An 18,332-nucleotide genomic window follows, 5' to 3' on the forward strand; every position below is an offset into this window, starting at 1 on the left:
GCTCTCAAGGAGCTTACAGTCTAGCAGGGGAGGCAGCAAAATAAACTATGGGTAGGAAGAGGCCTGAGAGTATAACAATCTGTACCTAAGTGCAAAGAGGGGGTGTACGTATTTATGTGCTTAGGTAGTAGTTGTGTGATATAGTGTGGGGAAGCTGCATGGCCTACTGGAAAGAGCCTGGGCCTGGGAGTCAGAGGACCTGGGTTCTAATTCCAGGTCTGCCAATTGCTTACTGTGTGAACTTGGACAAATCACTCACCTTCTCTGTGCCTTAGTTTCCTCAACAGTAAAATGGGGATTAAATACCTTTTCTCCCTCCTACTTAGACTGTGAACTGGGACAGGAACTGTGTCTGAACAAATTAACCGGTATCTACCCCAATGCTTAGAACAGTGTTTGACACAGTAAGCATTTAACCAATGCCATAAAAAGAAACAGCGTGGGGAGTTGAAGAAATGAATTGGGGAAGGTGTCCTAGAGATGTGATTTCAGAAAGGAATTGGGGAGAGCAGTGGACTGTTTGGTGTGAAGTGGGGATGAATTTCCAGGCAGGAGTGGGGATGTGAGCAATTTGTCAGTGGCAGGAAAGACAAGAAATAAGGTACGGTGAAGAGGTTGGCTTGAGAGAAATGGAGCATGCGAGCTGAGGTGTAGTAGGAGAGAAAAAAAGAGGTAAGCAGGGGGGAAAGAACTGATTGTGTGCCTTAACACCAGTCGTCGGGAGTTTCTGCATGATGTGGCAAGAAACGGGTTGGCATTGGAGACTTCTGAGGCTTGGGAGTTCTGGGCAAAATGATGGTTTAGAAAAATGACATGGGCAGCAGAGTAAAATATGAATTGGAGAGGGGAGCCACTGGAGTCAAGGAAGTCAGTCAGCAAAGGGGCTGATACAGTAGTCGAGGTGAGACATGAAGAACACCTGGGCTAGTGTGGTGCCTGTTTGAGTGAAAATTTGAGTACTTAACCATTTTCCCTTTGGCCTGTAGCTGTTTGGTGAATATCACTGTTTCTCAGTTTTGCAGGTCGGCTGAGCTAGATGATCGAGATTTCACTGTACCTAATGCATTCTTTACAAGCTAGGGTTTTCCAAGAAAATCTTTTGGGCTATTACACTGTCCGAAAGACAACACCCACCATAGTATATTACCACGTAACCTGGGGCATAACCTTCTACAACCCTAATCTAGGCATACCTGAAGGATGCAAGCAGACTAGACATGTACAGTCCAGGATTCTGCCTTTGACAATGCCATATAAATGCTTAGGGATGTATCATCAAATACCCCTAACTTTTCCTCTCCCGGGAGTAGCCCATTTTGGACTACTTTTCCTGGCTTCGGTCAGTTAAAAAACTCATCCCGAGTCAACTAGAAGAGGTTAGACATCCTGATACTGTGCTCATCACATTCCATCCTCCAAGCCTTAGGGCACCCCAAAGAAACATCTTACCTGTTCTCTATTTGTGCTGCTTCTAGCAGGTGAAGGGACTGGATGGTGACAGAACTGGCAATATGTTGGTTCACAGAAATCTCCCCCTGCAACATCTGCGAGTATTGTCAAAACACAACATGAAGATTTGCATAGTTAATTTTCTTTATTAGACATTTTAAATTAAGGTTTAGGTAATGTTCAATAAATCAATGGTATTTACTGAGCATCGCCTGCATGCAGAGCACTGCACTTTTGGGTTTGGGAAAATGTATGACCTGTATCACCTGTTTTGGGGTGTTTTTTTTTTTAACTCTACCTGACCAACACTGTAAGGAGGGCACAGTCTTAGAAAATGCTGCATTTCTTAATAGAAGAATACTTGTCCAAGCAATTCCCAACTAAAGGGAAAGGTCTTCCATCCAGAGACTTCTAATTTTTCAATGAGACACACCATCAAGTCATGGCCCATACAGACTGCCATGAATCACGCCCTTCAGTACACAGCTGGGATGCAGAATCCATTAGATACACATTCGATCTTTTGAACAGAAGTAGTTGCAGGACTAAAGAGGAGGTGGGAGAAAAGAGAGAGAGAGAGAGAGAGAGAGAGAGAGAGAGAGAGAGAGAGAGAGAGAGTGTGTGTGTGTGTGTGTGTGTGTGTGTGTGTGTGTGTGTGTGTGTGTGTGTGCAAGAATTAACTGACTGGGAACCACTGGCGAGCTCCCTCTAGGAGAACGGAAAATCCAAACCTCAGAGGTTACTGTCATTGCTCCCAAACCTATGGAAAGTCACGTTCCTGGCCCTGAGACCACTCTGCCCAAGGGTGTGTGTGCCAGCAGTGCCACATGGGGAGTGGTTTGGGCAACTCAAGACAGTGACCTGCCATCCGTTCTGGCCTTGATTGAGATTCAACATAAAAATTGCAAATATGCTCTCAGCTAGAACCAATAATGTATAAAAGCCCACATTCTCTTGAGAATGAATTGTCCTAGAGAAGAGCTGTCTAATGTTTGCCCAAGATTCACAGCCACTTGCTGTTGATCAGAGGTCCTGTCCAAGCTCAGAAGCAGTGCGACCTAGTAGAACGAGCACAAGTCCAGTAGTCATGAGACCTGGGCTCTAATCACAGCTCTCCCACTCGCCTGCTGTGTGAACTTGGGGGAAGAAACTTAACTTCTCTGTTTCCTCATCTTTGAAATGGAAATTAAATACCTGTTCTCCCTCCCCCTTAGACTATAGGGCCCCATGTGAGACAGGAACTGTGTCCCACCTGGGTAGAACCTGGGGAGGAGAGAGGAAAGAGAAGATTCAGAGGTGCAGAGGGCAGGGACCTGGAGAGGAGACAGAAGAGTCAGAGATCAAGAGAGTAGAGACCTGAAGCAGAGACAGGAGAAACAGAGATGGAGACAGCACAGACTTGGAGAGGAAAGACAAGCATAGAGAGAGTAGAGATCTGGAGAAGCAAGAGGCAGAATAATAGATCTGGGATGATACCGAAGCAGCTCTTCATCCTGGGATCTACCAATGGAGGGAGCGCAAAATCCAGCCACTGTGGCAACGGCCAGAGGAAAAGGGGGACTGAAATGATGAAGCAAGTTGAGTGACAGCCCAGAGTGACAGGGGAGATATATTAAGTCACAGACCATCCTGGTCTTAGTTGAGATGGACTTAGGGGAAGCTGCGTGGCGCAGTGGAAAGAGCCTGGGCTTTGGAGTCAGAGGTCACAGGTTCGACTCCCGGCTCTGCCACTTGTCAGCTGTGTGACTGTGGGCAAGTCACTTAACTTCTCTGAGCCTCAGTTACCTCATCTGTAAAATGGGGATTAACTGTGAGCCTCATGTGGGACAACCTGATTACCCTATATCTACCCCAGCACTTAGAACAGTGCTCTGCACATAGTAAGCGCTTAAATACCAACATTATTATTATTATGAGGTCCACCTGCCAGGGTGTCCACAGGGGACAAGACAGACCTGTGAACCAAGACCTGAAGTCTCAATTTTGGAGGGCTCCTCTTTCCAGCCTGCAGCCAAAACGGTGGGGGGCAGCTAGGAGCCGCCCCTCCAACTCCCTGCAAGGTTCTAGGAGGGTGAATGTCCCCAATTTGCCTTTCCAACCCAAGTCCCCAGCCAGCTCTCTCCCAAACCTTTCCAGATATTCTGATATTGGCAGAGTGTACCTTGAGTGGTCGGAAACACCTGATGAGGAGGAGGAGGAGGAGAAGAGGAAGAGAAAAAGGATACTATTAATCTGAATTTGGTTTTCACCAAACATCTCATTTTGTCCTCACCTACCCTTAGGACAAGGAGAAGCAAACATTACTGTAGTCATTTTGCTGATAAGAAAACAAAACCAGAGAGAAAGTGACACGCCCAAGCTCACCCCGCAGGCCAATGGAAGGCCTGGGACTAGCACTCATGCCTCCTGCCTCCCCGCTCTGCGGTCCTTCCACTAGATCATCCTGCTTCCTGACGTTTGAGACAGAGTTCTCTGCTCACAAGGAGCTCACAGTCTCCCCCTCGAGACTTTAACCTCCTTGTGAGCACAGAATGTGTCTACCAACTCTGTTATGTTGAACTCTCCCAAGCATTAGTACAAATCCACAACCTTGGAAGATTTAAATCAGCATACCATTTAAACAAAGCAACGGGACAAAAAAGCTCCAAAAATGTCACACACAGGTTTTTTTAAAGAAAGTGGAAGCACAGCATTTTAGGCTCCACTAGGAGTCAAGTCTGTTTCTAAAGGAACAGATTCTAACGTAGTATATTTCAAAATATTTTGCTTACTAAAACACTCAGATCCCTGGTTTAAAGATTTTACCTCAAATATTTTCTGCTGTTCCAAAAGATCTTCAGGTCTGCCAGCAATATTCATTTTCAGTGTCTCTTCCATCTTCTCCACAAATTCTACCCACTTCTCATATTTCTGAAGAAACTTCTTTTCTTTGGACTGAATTCCCTGAACCTCACTGCAACGAAGAGACAGGGAACAATTATTTCACAAAGTCAGACCTGTCAGACAATTCTCATTTCACACAGAACTTGTCAAGGATATTTTTTTCTAACCTGCATTGTTCCACTGCTGCTGCTGTTGCCTGAGCCCACTGCCGGTTCAGATTGTGCAGTGTCTTTACAGTGACGTCGCTCAGGGGCAGCTTGAAGCTTTCTCTATTCAAATATTCGATGTCAGGAGATAATGCTGTTAGTGCCAACATGTGGTTCTGTTAAAAAAAAAAAAGGTCCTTTCATGAATTTTCTTTTGATGCTGATAAACTCGAAAAGTTTTCTTTGGGTATTGGCAGGTTTAAGGCACAAATCCCCTGAATTACCCATAAAAAAATAATCTTTAAGGATGTTTAAGGGGGGTTGAGTGTGAAGGAGAACAAACTCAGATTCTCTGAGTTCTACTCTCATCACTGCCATCACAGTCTCTGAACTCTGACAGGCTATTACATTAAATATTTCTCAGTTTTTTCAAGAGTAAAGGGGATAAAATGCAGTGGTATTTTAGAACTTTGAAAGAGATCATAGAAATGCACAAATTAATTTTTGAGCTCAAAGCATCTTGTGTTCCCAATATTAACATAAACTGTTACATATTCCCCTAAGCTGCCAAGAATTAAGGGAAACAAAGACTGTTCCCTAAAGTCTTAATGATTCTTCCTGGCAGCATGATGGGAATTAGCCCTTGTTCTCATTCCTAAGGGTACATGTAGCTGCCCTGGCTTTTCAAGGTTAATCAAAGTCTACTCAGTTACCCCATCGCATGAGTTTTCATTGTGCACGTTGATGAGTGCTTTGCGAGGGAATCAGGGAACTTTTGTGAGTCAACGCGAGCTGATATGGATAGGGTAGGGAACAGCACAGTCTTGGAGCAAATGGCCTATATGCAGGAATGTGGGTCCCTTCAGCTCCAGTCCAGCGAAGGCACAACCCACCATGTTCCAAGAGAGCTGCAGGTAAAACCTTGGAACAGGTAAGATGGGGCCCTACCAAAGTTGGTTCGGGATTCTCCCCTTCTCCCTGAAGGCTCAGTTGGTCCAGACTCTTGACTGGATCCTTGATATGGCCTTCCAGAGATTCCAAGCGATCCTTGAAGTCCCTGAGTTGGGAAAGGACAAACTGGAAAGAGAGACACATTTTACACTCAATATATTGATCTCAAGCACTCCCGAAAACATGTCAGTCTCGATTATGATTTTTGCTATAGTATCATTTGTAATGTCTTCTTATACTTATGTATTTTCAGGTCATCCTAACTTGTCCTCCCAGCATTTAATCTGTATCTTTGCGGATGTGATGAGCCAGAGGCACCTTAGTGATGAGTGCTTGGAGAGACCCACACTTTCAAGCCCCACTAAGCTGCTTAAAATAAAACCTCAGCAAAAACACAATTCTTTTGTTAGGTCCCTGGGGGAGGCAGCATGACTCAACTAGCTAGAAAGGATTTCATTCTGTCAAGGAACAAGTGAAAATAATTTATATTTTGAAGTCATGAACTTGAAAAAAAATTAGGAAAATATAAAAATTCTAGAAATTAGATACATTTTTTAAGCCAATTAAAGATAAAGATTTCTGTATTAGGATATTATATTGTCTCCACTCTTCTTACATTGTATCTATGTCAGTACCTAGTGCAGGGCTTGGCACATCACAAACACAATTATCATCAGTGAATCAATCCATTGTATTTTTTGAGCACTTCCTGTGTGCAGAACATTGTACTAGGCACTTGCGAACACAATATAACAAAGTTGAAGACACATTCTCTACCCACAATAATCATTATAATTATTAATAAAATGTTTGGAAGAACCATGAATTCCAGATAATGCATTGAGATGGTGGACTATATTATTGATATTACTTGATGCTAAAAATGGAAGGAAAAAAAGAAAAGGAGAAAGAGGAAAATTGAGAAAGGGATAAAAGGGTTATAAAATAACTTGGCAAGGTGAGAAAAGCCTATATTGCACAATCCCCGTTTAGACTGTGAGCCCGTCGTTGGGCAGGGATTGTCTCTGTTGATGAATTGTACATTCCAAGGGCTTAGTACAGCACTCTACACATAGCGCTCAATAAATACGATTGAATGAGTGAATGAATACTTAGTCATCTGCTCCTCTTTCCCTTCTTTCATCATTTGAAATTCATTGACCGCCAACTGTAACCAGCGACTCGAAACTACTAATGACCGTGGAAGATAATTTAAGATTTACCTCAAATTCATTTGATTTTATAAGGAGCATCTTCTCCAAATAGGAAATCCTTTGGAGTGAATATGAATGATGGGAGAGGACGCCTTGTGCAGTTGGACCTGCCCGCTGAAGTAGCTGGTCCACTAATGTTGAATTCTGGAGAAAAGCTTCACGTGTGCTCTGTAGGTCTTGCTGCAGTTCCTGCAGTGAAAAAGTAAAATAAGGATTTTTTCATAGGGTGCATGGTTTTTTCATGAGTGTGTGCATGACTCTTTGCAATGGTCTTCTTTTGACAGACCTCCAAAATTCATAAAGCTAAACTTCAGCCACTGGTAAAGCACTTTGCCAATATTCAAGTTGGCAAATGAGAAATTGCATGGATTGAATAGTTTTCATTTTCTATTCCTTCTTGACTCTCTGAAATAATACTTCAAGAGAAGTTTCTTTGTCTTTATCTAATCTACTTTTATTAGAACTGCCCTGCTTGAAGAGATGTTGGTCAGCTCAAGCACAAGAGAAAACTGCCTTGTGTCTACCAACTCTGTTATTGTACTCTCCCAAGTACTTAGTACAGTACTCTACACAGAGCACACAGCTGCCTGCCTCTCAGTGAGCTAACACTGATCCCAGGAGAGAGCTTGATCAATCATTTATGTCCTGCTTTGTACCCAATAAAATCAAGTGACCCTTTGCCAAGAGCCACTGCTCTATCGCCTATGATGAATTCTGATTTATCATTTTCCTTTGTCTCTCTGCCGATACAAATAGATTCCTTTTGCCGCTGATGGGAAAATTCATCTAAGAGTGCGTTTGTGGCTGAAAAGGCCAATGCAGGACGAATAGTAAGAGTTAGTAGCTCTCTGAATAGCTTCCCTTACTCCCAACAAGGGTCAAATTTTGGATTTGGGGGCACCATTCAGGGACTTCTTTCCTCCCCTTCCCTCTGAACTCGACGGGGCGTCATTATCTGTGACTAACAAAGGGTAGCAGACTGGAACGTGCTCCATTCCTCATGAGGCAAAGCCAGAGGTGGAAGGTTCACGTCACCGCAGTATTTGCCAGAAGAGCGAGTTACATCAGTCACCTTGGTTTCACAAACAGCCATTTCCACTGGCAGTGGTGTCCAGGGATCACCAGTGGAGTCCAGGCAAATGGCAGCACCAAAGTTCCATCTGAGCATCGTACGGTCCCAGACCTTTCTGAAAACAGTCAACTCCCAATTCTCCAGGGAATCACGGATAGGGAGAGCCAAAGTACACGATTCCCACCAACTCCAAGTGTCTCATGTTAGGTCAAATCATAAGTTGTTACCTGGAAGCCAAATGGACTGATTCCAAGTTGGCCTCCTATCTCTTTTCCTGTCCACCCTCTGGTGGCTGCCAATGGATAGAAAAGGGCCCAGAAGCTGGGCAGCAAGAGGAGAGGCAAAGCATATGAAGAATTCACAAACTGGGCAATCACGTCGTAAACAAGAGCAGACTCGCAAAGATTCTGAAAACAATTCATTTCTTGGGCCAGCCTGGGACAGAAGTTACTTGTATATGACCCACCAGATATTGTTGGCCTGGGGGATTTTGTGCAAAAGAACTGAAGACTACATCAAGAAGTTGTGCCCAGGGGCTCTGCAGGAGTGGTCTGTGGCAGATTCAGATTCTTAGCAATCAGTGAACTGATGGAATTTACTGAACACTTTTCTGCATTCAGAGCACTATACTAAGCACTTGGGAGAGTACAATGCAATATTCATTACTTATTTATATGAATGATCTGAAAGGAAGGGTTAAAGTGAACCAAATGGAAGCTTTCGTAATCAACATTCTCACTTCAGAGTCGCCCGAAGGCACCGTGAGGGGGCTTTGCACCAACCTTCACATCCTGCAACTTCTGAGTCAGGATTTCGGCAGTGTTGCTTTCGGACGTCTTAACCGCCAACAGCTGATTATACTTTTCCTCTTGCAGCTGCAGCTTTGCCATGGCCTCAGTGAGGGAAGTGACGTAGGATTCCCAAAGTTGTGACAGAGCCTGGGCCCACTGCAACTGCTCTGCAACCTCATGATTCACCAGAGTCCACCTGGCAACAGGCAACAGGGTAACAGGTCCAGTTTGCCCCCTTCCCCAGTCCTGTTTTCGGGGACCACCCTCCAACCAACAAGCATAACAAGGATGGCCACTGACTCTACTCCCACACTTGTGATTTCCTTTAGCCCATCTGACCCCAAACCAAGCCAACACTTCTCACTTGGACTATCTCTGATCAATCAATAAAACAGAATTAGCAGATCCATTCCCTGCTCATAAGGAGTTTACAATGCAAGGGGGGAGAAAGACATTAATATGAATAAATAATTTATAATCTGTAATTTAAAGATATGTTTATAACTGCTGTGGGGCTAGGGGTAGGGTGGTTATTAAATGATTAGCTGCATTTCCCAAAGAAACCTATATCTACTTCAGCACTTAAAACAGGGCTTGATGCATTATTATTATTTTACCATTATTATTATTATGAGTTTTAACCAGTGAAATCCCTGCCTGGAGAAGGCTGCATTTCATCCTGAAAATCTTTCTTAAAATAATCTGGATTAAATTTACATTCCCCTGAGACAGAATGCTCATCATACAGTTCTGTTCTACGTTGATTTTAACCAGAATGGTCTTCAATTATTTCAACCATTTCTAGGACCTGATCAATTCTTTGGCAGAACTTATAAGGCAGAGGTCTTTGACTTTTCATTCTACTCCAATCAGTTCTGGAGATTCAGATTTCACAAAAGGGTGCTCTATAGTTAAGGTTCCTAGGTTTTCGATAAATTCTTTGAAAGACCTGCTGAATTTGTCCTAGGCAATGGCAGCAGACTGTGAGCGTACCTGGAACGGGCACCCTGGAATTTCTGCTCCACGATCTTCGAAAATGAAGGGCAGCAGTCTTTGAGTTGGACAACAGCCTCCTGGAGTCTATCCCAACTTCCTTCACTTCTCTCTGCTTCCTCCTGAAGAACCTGGAAACAGGCCAGAAACATTGCCTGCAGGCTGGCTAACATGAACTAACAGGAACCGGCCCAGGAGAGCAGCACAGCCTCACAACAATGGAAAACATGGTTCAGCCCAGCCCTGCTCTCTTGATCAATGCTAAGAAGTGAGCAAAATCATGAGAACAGTCTGCATTTAGGGGTGGCACAATTTACATTTCCAATATCATTACAGAAAACTAGAAACATAAAAACCAAAAGTAGATATTCAAATCCATAGTTTTCAAAGTTCCACTACCTTAATCCAAGATATTTGTTTTGAACCTAAATTTACAATTTCTAAAGCATTGTGTAAAAACAGCTTCTGCCAAGTTACCTGAAGATTCTTCACCTGCCTCCTCAGAGCTTCCAATGATATTACATCAGACTTACTGTGCTCGACACAGTACCAGAATTGTATTGTCACCACATTCACTTCTTTATAGAGCTTATCATACACCCTCCAGTGCTGTAACACTGACTGCATGTAGGCCTTGAGAGCGGTGACCTGCAATGGGAAACAAGGCATTACCAATCAAATAGGATTGTTTCCTCGGTTTCTTCTCCCCCTCCTTCCCCTTCTGCTCTGCGGCCTCCCACACAACAAGAGACGGGGGCAAAGATGAATTTCCCAGTGGTCTTCGAGACACTAGCCAACAGTGGTAATTGGGGAAGGGGGAAAGATTTTTCAGGAGGGGAAAAAGGTAAACTGCTTCTATTAATAATACCAGGTACGTGTCAGTTTGTTTCAGTTGCATGTTATGCCTCATCATCTGAGCAAACTGCCCAGCAGGACCATAGGGTGCAATGTAGCGGTCACCCTGGTTAGGCACGGCGACTCGGACGTGAGCGTGCCCCAGTGGCAGCCTGAGACCAAACGATGCTTAAAGTCCATGGATGGCTGAGGGACAACACCCCCGGCACAGGGGATTACGAATGAACTCTCTGTGGGCAGGGAACACGTCTACCAACTATGGCAAACTGGGCTCTCTTAAGTGCTTAGTACAGTGCTCTGCACACAAGTGCTCAATAAATATGACTGATTACCTGACCAGGCCTCAGAAACAAGGGTTACCAACTGCTGACTCCGTCTTTCAATACAAGCAAGCTAAAATGCCATTTCTCTCTCTGCTGGACAATACTTGCAATTGTCCAGCAAGCCCAAGAGAAGTAAAAGAGATCAGGCACTAACTTGAAAATAAACCCCCTACCTGACTGAGCAGCTCGCTTCGCATCTGGTATAGCCCGGCAACTTGAGAAACCGAGTCTCGTAACACCGCACCCCGGCCACGGTCCAGAACCTCGTAACTCTCTCTCAGCTCATTCAGGGATTTGGCTTTAGCTGCAAGCTGATTTTCAAGTTCCTAGAAGATAGAAAGATGAGCATTTGAATCCATGAACACTTAAGTGCTCCGGGAGGCCAGAGAACAGAATGTCATGATGGCTGTTGAGAGGCTCTGACCTGGGGAGGAGAAAATTAATCAGGGAGGGTCACTTGGGGGGGTTGTTGGGTTTTAAGAGTTAGGTCCTGGAAAGTGGGGAGACCTTTGGTCTAGCAGATTTGAAGAAAGGGGAGTTCCAAGCAGGAGGAAAGGCATGGGCAAAGGGATGGGCTCAAGAATGGTGAGAGTGAAGGACAGGGAGAAAGCTAGCGAGTAGTGTCCAGGGTGGGCTGGGGCGTGGTAGTGAAAAGGGTGGCTAGGTAGGAAGAAGAGACCTCATGGAGAGTCTTGATGCTAAATGGTCAGGAGCTTCTGCTTGGGGCAGAGGTGAGTGAGTAACCATCTGAGATTTTTGAGGAGTGGAGAGTTGGGAGCAAAGTGATGTTTTAGGAAATGATTCAGGATCAGATTCAGTACATACAAATGCAGAGATGTTTGGTGACATCCAGCTATTTAGGCAAGCAAATCACAACCGTGACTTTTTTTTAAACGGTATATAAGAGCCCGGACTTGGGAGTCAGAGGTTGTGGGTTCTACTCCCGGCTCTGTCACTTGTCAGCTGTGTGACCTTGGGCAAGTCACTTAATTTCTCTGAGCCTCACTGACCTCATCTGTCAAATGGGGATGAAGACTGTGAGCCCCACATGGAAAAGACCGATTACCTTGTATCTACCCCAGAGGGTGGAACAGTGCTTGGCACATAGTAAGTATTTAACAAATACCATCATTATTATTATTATTATTATTGTTATTATTAAGTGCTTACTATGTATCAAACACAAGCGGCTAAATCAAACTAAGCAGCTGGGGAAATTACAAGTAAATTAGGTAAGACACAGTCCTTGGCCCTCATGGGACTCACAGTCTAAGTAGGAGGAAGAACAGAATTTAATCCCCAATTTAGGGTTGAGAAAACTGATGCACAGAGAAGTTAAATGACTTGCCCAAGGTCTCACAGCAAACAACCAGCAGAGCCGAAATTAGAACTCCCAGGTCCATGCTGCCTTGTCCAACTTGTTTGAGATCTCCGGCCTCCCCCTTGATGAAGGAAGGCAGAGTGTGAGATGCCCTGAATTTAGCTAGCATTCTCCCCCAAAACAGATTGCTTTTACCTGACAATCCAGTAAAGTCTTCTGGACTGAGATGATACTTGCAGGCTTCTGTAACGTTTTCAACCTCTCTCCCTGGGCTTCCATCCAGCTGCTCAAGGTTTGCATTTTGTTTTCGTTCTCAGTGATGTTCTCCAAAAACTGTTCCAGGTATTGTATCTGTAAATTAGGGTGTAAAATATATTTTCCATAAAAGGAATGGAATGGCTATGAAATTCACCTTTCAGAGGAGGACTGAGATTACGTGACACCTTTCCTTACTGAGCCTGGCTCTCAGCATTCCAGCTACGCGGCACTGTAAACTTCCTGTGTGTACATGGGATTTCTAGACTCCTATTTCTTGCCCCAGTTTGTGAGCAGCGTGGCTGAGTGGAAAGAGCCCGGGCTTGGGAGTCAGAGGTCTTAGGTTCTAATCCCGGGTCTGCCACTTGTCAGCTGTGTGACTGTGGGCAAGTCACTTCACTTCTCTGGGCCTCAGTTACCTCATCTGTAAAATGGGGATTAACTGTGAGCCTCACGTGGGACAACCTGATTACCCTGTATCTACCGCAGCGCTTAGAACAGTGCTCTGCACGTAGTAAGCGCTTAACAAATACCAACATTATTATTATTATCATACTTTAGTTAAATTTTTCACGCCCACTCATTGGATGGTAAACTCACTGAGGCCAGAGGTTGCAATTCCCCATAGCGACTGGAGAGGTCAGCACACAATAGGAGTTCAATAAATGAATATTAGTGATGATGGATAGAGACAAGAACCCTTCCAATTCCCTGGTCATCTCGGCCAGCAATTAGCTGAGTTTGGAGAAAAATGCACGAAGACAGGGTGGAAAATCACCCCTCATCCACATGAAAGACAAATCCCGAGGAGGCTCTCCCACGGTCCCACCACGCCCGCCTTCTCTTCCCACAGGAGAAGACGGCAGCTCTGGCGGATGGTCGCGCTGTCTCCCAGCCACACCGGAGGCCCAGAAATGCCGCCTGCCTGTCCCCCTGAGGAGGAAGGGAGGATGCTCTTCCTGGGGGAGGGGGAAGGAGAGCTCCAGACCGGCTGAAGGGGATCCCCGGTGGGGAGCGGGAATGCACCCGGCATCCGACAGCTGCAGGCCAGGCTGGTGGCTCACTTCCCTCTGACCTGCCGGCCCCCAAGGGGGAACAGGAGCACGCTGGGCCTCTGGAACATTTGCTAGGAACATTCTCCTCCAGCCCTACCCTGCCCGTATGGATCCCCTCATTCCTAAGATGCCCCAGTGCTGCTCTCAATTCTATTACATCCTTCCCTCAATAGTTTGTAATGAACGAGAAGCAGTGTGGCCTACTGGATAGAGCATAGGCCTGGGAGTCAGCGGGACCTGGGTTCTAATCCCAGCCCCGCCACTTGTCTGCTGTGTGACCTTGGGCAAGTCAGTTCACTTCTCTGTGTCTCAGTTCCTTCATCTGTAAAATGGGGATTAAGACTGTGAGTGCCATGCTGGACATGGACTGTGTCCAACCTGATTATCTTATATCTACCCCAGAGCTTAGTATAGTGCCTGGAACATAGTGAGCCCTTCAATGCCACTAAAAAAAAAAAAATGAAAAGAAAAACAGATCTGAAACAAGAGGGTTATTACTTTTACATTACTCATTGTCCATTATCCTGGGTTCTGAAACACCCTATGAAGACAACAGACCTAACTCTAGTTAAGCTCACGTGCGGGTTTTCTCTTCATTTGGGGGTATTTTTTAATATCTCATTAATTAATCCTCAGACACAAAGGCACAGACAAGAATAGCAAACCTTTTTGTTTAATGTCCCGTGTAATCTGTGCCACTGACGGTTCATCTCACCAAGTTGCTCTGCAAATTCGGTTCTTTCATAGCGCTTACTTTCTACATCACAGGTGCTTAACTGGAGCAAGGACTGATTGACAAAATCAACGATCCACTGTTTGTAGTTCATTTCCATCCTGAACTCCTGAAAAAAGAAAGCAGCGAGGTGAGCAAAAGAACTTCCTCAAATGGGGAAAAAATTCCCAAATCGATAGAAATGCAGAGAATCGCACTGAGGGATGTTTGGAAAGTTAGACTGACTTGGATGCACATTAGTCCCTAGATGGGTTGGAAGGCTCCCAAGGTTCCATTGTACTAGGCTGTTTGGTATGGCTAGAAATGCTAGGCACCTGATTCCCGAGTCCTTGGGGTCCATCAGGACCACTGGAGTTCCCCAAAGAGATGAGTCCGAAATTGGTGGGTCCAGTATGGCCTGTAATATCCAGTACTCAGAGAACCTCCCCTCTCTCTCCTCCCCCATTGTCCCCTGCTCTGCCTCCTCTGAAGGTTTCCCGGGATGGGGGGAAAATTGGTTCCTGGTAGGAGATTTTCTGGAGATCCCAGTTCAACCAAACCTTGCATTCTGCTCTCGCCCGGGTAGGTCACCCAATATCCCACAGGAAGACTACTGATGACAGTGGAGTGTGCAGACCTACTTGACAATGGGTGATATCCCTACAAGCTCAGAACTAGCCAATGACCTAGAGGTCTGAGACTGTGGGATCCCCACACTGTTGGCTGATCCCCTGGATGCCAGAATCCAGGTAATGCAACCATCCAAAAAACCACCAGTAAAAATTGTTTCAAAGCTCTACTAGTTAATGCCTCATGCTGTGGAAAAATATCTCAATTCTGTCTGTGCATATTTTCCCATCAAACCATTATTTTTCTGAATGTTGGACCTTTAAATCGTGGATCAATTAGAAACTAAAGGCCAGATTCTCACTTCCTATTACCCTAGAAAAGTTTAATGTTCCTTATTCAGTCATTTTTACATTAGAATACAGAGTTCAATTTTCTAGGTTTCCTGTGTCTGTGAGAATGTCACCACCCATTTCAGAATGTCTTTAAAATTGCTTTGGCTTGAATCTTAAGAGGAAATTGGAAGGAGCTCGTGTTTGCATTTTCAGAGTTACCTTATACTTCTGCAGAAGGTTTTTAACCTGGGAAACTGTGCTCTGTGAATCCACATCAGTCTCATCTTCCATATGGCCCTCCACGTTCTTCATCCAAGTCATAGTTTCTGTGATTGCTCTTTGAGATGGCAATTTCTCCATCTGAAGCTGCAAAGATATGAGTTCTGTTTCAGTACCTTGAATCAGGCCATCACCTCCAATGAATGGAGGTGAAAGCTCAAAATGAATCCAGGTCCTAAATCTAATGCTTAGAGTACAGAGTGTGAGTTCGTTGTGTGAGGAGGGGACCTTCATATAACTGATGGCAGTGGCCCAGTGAATCCGAAAACAGAACTGAAGCTATGATTCTGGTTCTACCCTGGGTCAGTGTTGTTGTTCTAGAGAAGACAGGAACCAGAGTAATAAATAATTCAAGTGGAACGACTTTCCTTGCCCACATCCTCCTTCTGCCTGGAACTCCCTCCCCGTTCATATTTGACAAACCATCACCTTTCCCTTCTTCAAAGCCCTATAAAAATCATAACTTCTCCAAAGGGTCTTCCCTAAATCCTCATTTTTCCCCTTCTGACCCTTCCTCTGTGTTGCCTATGGTCTTGGGTCTGTATCCCTCAAGCATTTTGTTATTCACCCCACACCGAGTCCCACCGCACTTATGCACAAATCTGTAATTTTTTGTAATGTCTGTCTCCCCGTCTAGTCTCTAAGCTCCTTGTGGATATGGATTATGTCTACCTACTCTATTGTATTATATTCATTCAAGTGCTTAGTGCAGTGCTCTGCGCTGAGTAAGCAATCAATAAATACGATTGATTGATTGGGAATGGGCATTAACTCTCGCTTAATCTGAATGCTGTCCAGGAAGTGTCACCCTTACTTGGTGGAGTTTTTCTTGTATGTCTGGGAGCTGAGTGATTAGCATTGCCCATTTTTGCTCAAACTGAGCCAAGGAAGCTCGAAGTGTAGCTGTGTCAGTTTCTTTCAGGTGGAGAAGCTGGTTTCCCGTGCTTATCACAGACGTCTTCAAGGAAGATTTCTCATCTACTTCTTTTGTGAAATCCTTGGTGAAGAAACGAAAACAAGGAATTTGCTCAAAACCGGTAAACCTCTGCCTGTGGGACTGTGGCAAAGACTAAGACCAAGAGGGTACGGTTCCAAAACTGAATATATTTTTGGATCAAAAACTAAATTTCTCATAAATGTCATATTTAGGCAGTGCTTGCCACATTCTAAAGAATATGTTCAAAAGAATAGTTGATAACATATAGCAAAGGCAAAGTAAACTTTCTAAGAAATACATTCATAAAAAAATAAAATTACTTGTCATTCACTTTCACATTTGAGGCTCATGCAAACATGTTTGTCTTTCAAATATTATATTTTCTAAGATCCAAATTGCTGAGAATCCTACCATGTTTGGGTTTTTTTTTTGAGCAGTCTGAGGCCTACCCCATGGGAAATGAATGAAGCCCAAGGAGAACATGGGAAAACACCACAAAGGCAGAGAGTCTCAAAGGACCACAATCCTATAAAAGCTGCTCCGCAGGAAACATTATATTTATCCCCACGGTATTCAAAAGTGGAACTGAAGATAAGTATATCTTAATATTCAAAACTACTCAGGGATACTCAATTATTCTGCAATTAAGAAAATATATTGGATTAAGTCACATAATTTTGAACAAGAGATTGTTTATATGTTTAGTTTTCTCATCATATTCCTGAGCCTGTTTCAAGCCTGAATAAGTACAGAAATAACTCATATATCACATGACACTATTTTTTATACACTGCTACATTACCAGCACAAAACTCATTAAAACACCAATTGAAGAAACCAAATCTGAGGGCCCTCAGATTGGCTACCATTCAGGCTCTCTTTAGATTTAGAAAAGTTCCAAGAAATCTCCAAACACAAGGGCGATGACCCCCGAGGGCAGGTTCTGGAGGTTGTGGGGTTGTAGCTGGTTCCTCCTCCAGAAGGTAGAAAGCCCTCCACCTTAGATAGCTTCAGCAGAGCCTCGATTGGGAGCGAGGGCTGACTGCACTAGTGTCCTCTCTAGGTTCCTTTCAGCTCCAGGTTTCAGAGAGAAAAATTCTACACGGCAGCAGCATGGAGGATTCCAACTGCTACTCTGATCCTAGTATTTTTTGCAATAAAACAAACAATGTAAAAATATTCAAATGCCACTTACAAAAAACCTGTTTATGTTTTCCCTGATTGTTTCCAGGTCTTGAGAAACATTAAGAGATTGCTCTTTCCAGTAATTCAGAGTTTGCTGAGCAGATTCCAACCACTTGATTAACGCACCGGAGTTCTGGTTGTAACTATAGAAACAACAAAGGGAGAAAAATGGAGCATACCATCCTCACCGTTTCTCCTTAAGTTTCCATCTTCTGGTTCAGACTGGCTTAACATGACCACACTTTGGATTTGAAGCAAGACTAGAGTGCAGTTTGGGGCTTGGACCTGTTCACTGACAGGAGCCACTAAAAGTCCTGCTTTTGGCGGGTGGTGGAGATTCCCCAGAACCAGTCATGGGAAGCCGGGGGGGAGGGGAAGTGGTGGAGGAAACTTATCCTCCCCCCCTCCACCCACCCATCCTCAGTTTATGCCGTACCTGCAATGTGCCGCTTCCTAATCATTTCCTCACCATCTCTCTCCCTCATCAACCTCATCTTCTAGCTGCTTCAGCATATCCTCCAGATGCAGTGTCAGTGAAATTTAGTTAATCACATTGGGAACCACTATGTCTCCTCTTTAAAGCACTAAGTTTCCTTGGGTACAGGAGTGCACTTGGATTCGCACCCTTTATTCACCTCTCCCTCAGCCCCACACCACTTATGAATGTATCCGTAATTTATTTATTTATGTCAATGTCTATCTCCCCCTCTAGACTGTAAGCTTGTTGTGGGCTGGGAACGTGTCTACCAACTGTTATATTGTACTCTCACAAGCATTCAATACAGTGTGCTGAACACAGTAAGTGCTCAAGAAATATGACTGATTCCTTTAGTAACAGGAGGGAGATTGGAGGAAAAAGAGGTCCAATGATCCCAAACTGTGGGCAAGTGAAGCCTGAACTGATATTTCACTGTAACCTGTGGGAAGCTTAGTTTGGGTTCATAAAAATGACCCTGGTGGATATTCCTTTGGTTATGAAGAGCACCATCGGAAACCCTAGTTGTCGCTT

At 44.4% G+C, this 18,332-nt stretch overlaps 1 protein-coding gene across 5 annotated transcripts in view; it reads right to left on the reverse strand.

The window, feature by feature from the left end:
• SYNE2 (spectrin repeat containing nuclear envelope protein 2) overlaps positions 1-18,332 on the reverse strand; it is a 221,984-nt gene that overhangs the window by 43,525 nt on the left and 160,127 nt on the right. For all 5 annotated transcript variants that reach the window (XM_029078794.2, XM_029078793.2, XM_029078792.2 and 2 more), the window contains exons 80-93: positions 17,334-17,466; positions 16,016-16,198; positions 15,142-15,288; positions 13,974-14,150; positions 12,194-12,349; positions 10,851-11,003; positions 9,977-10,147; positions 9,500-9,630; positions 8,498-8,702; positions 6,653-6,832; positions 5,427-5,555; positions 4,500-4,654; positions 4,255-4,402; positions 1,450-1,544 (exon numbers count right to left, since the gene is read on the reverse strand). In XM_029078794.2, the coding sequence (XP_028934627.1) occupies positions 1,450-1,544; positions 4,255-4,402; positions 4,500-4,654; positions 5,427-5,555; positions 6,653-6,832; positions 8,498-8,702; positions 9,500-9,630; positions 9,977-10,147; positions 10,851-11,003; positions 12,194-12,349; positions 13,974-14,150; positions 15,142-15,288; positions 16,016-16,198; positions 17,334-17,466 (2,163 nt within the window). The remainder of the gene's footprint in view (positions 1-1,449; positions 1,545-4,254; positions 4,403-4,499; positions 4,655-5,426; positions 5,556-6,652; positions 6,833-8,497; positions 8,703-9,499; positions 9,631-9,976; positions 10,148-10,850; positions 11,004-12,193; positions 12,350-13,973; positions 14,151-15,141; positions 15,289-16,015; positions 16,199-17,333; positions 17,467-18,332) is intronic.

Source organism: Ornithorhynchus anatinus, chromosome 14 (assembly GCF_004115215.2).
Source record: "Ornithorhynchus anatinus isolate Pmale09 chromosome 14, mOrnAna1.pri.v4, whole genome shotgun sequence".
NCBI lineage: Eukaryota > Metazoa > Chordata > Mammalia > Monotremata > Ornithorhynchidae > Ornithorhynchus > Ornithorhynchus anatinus.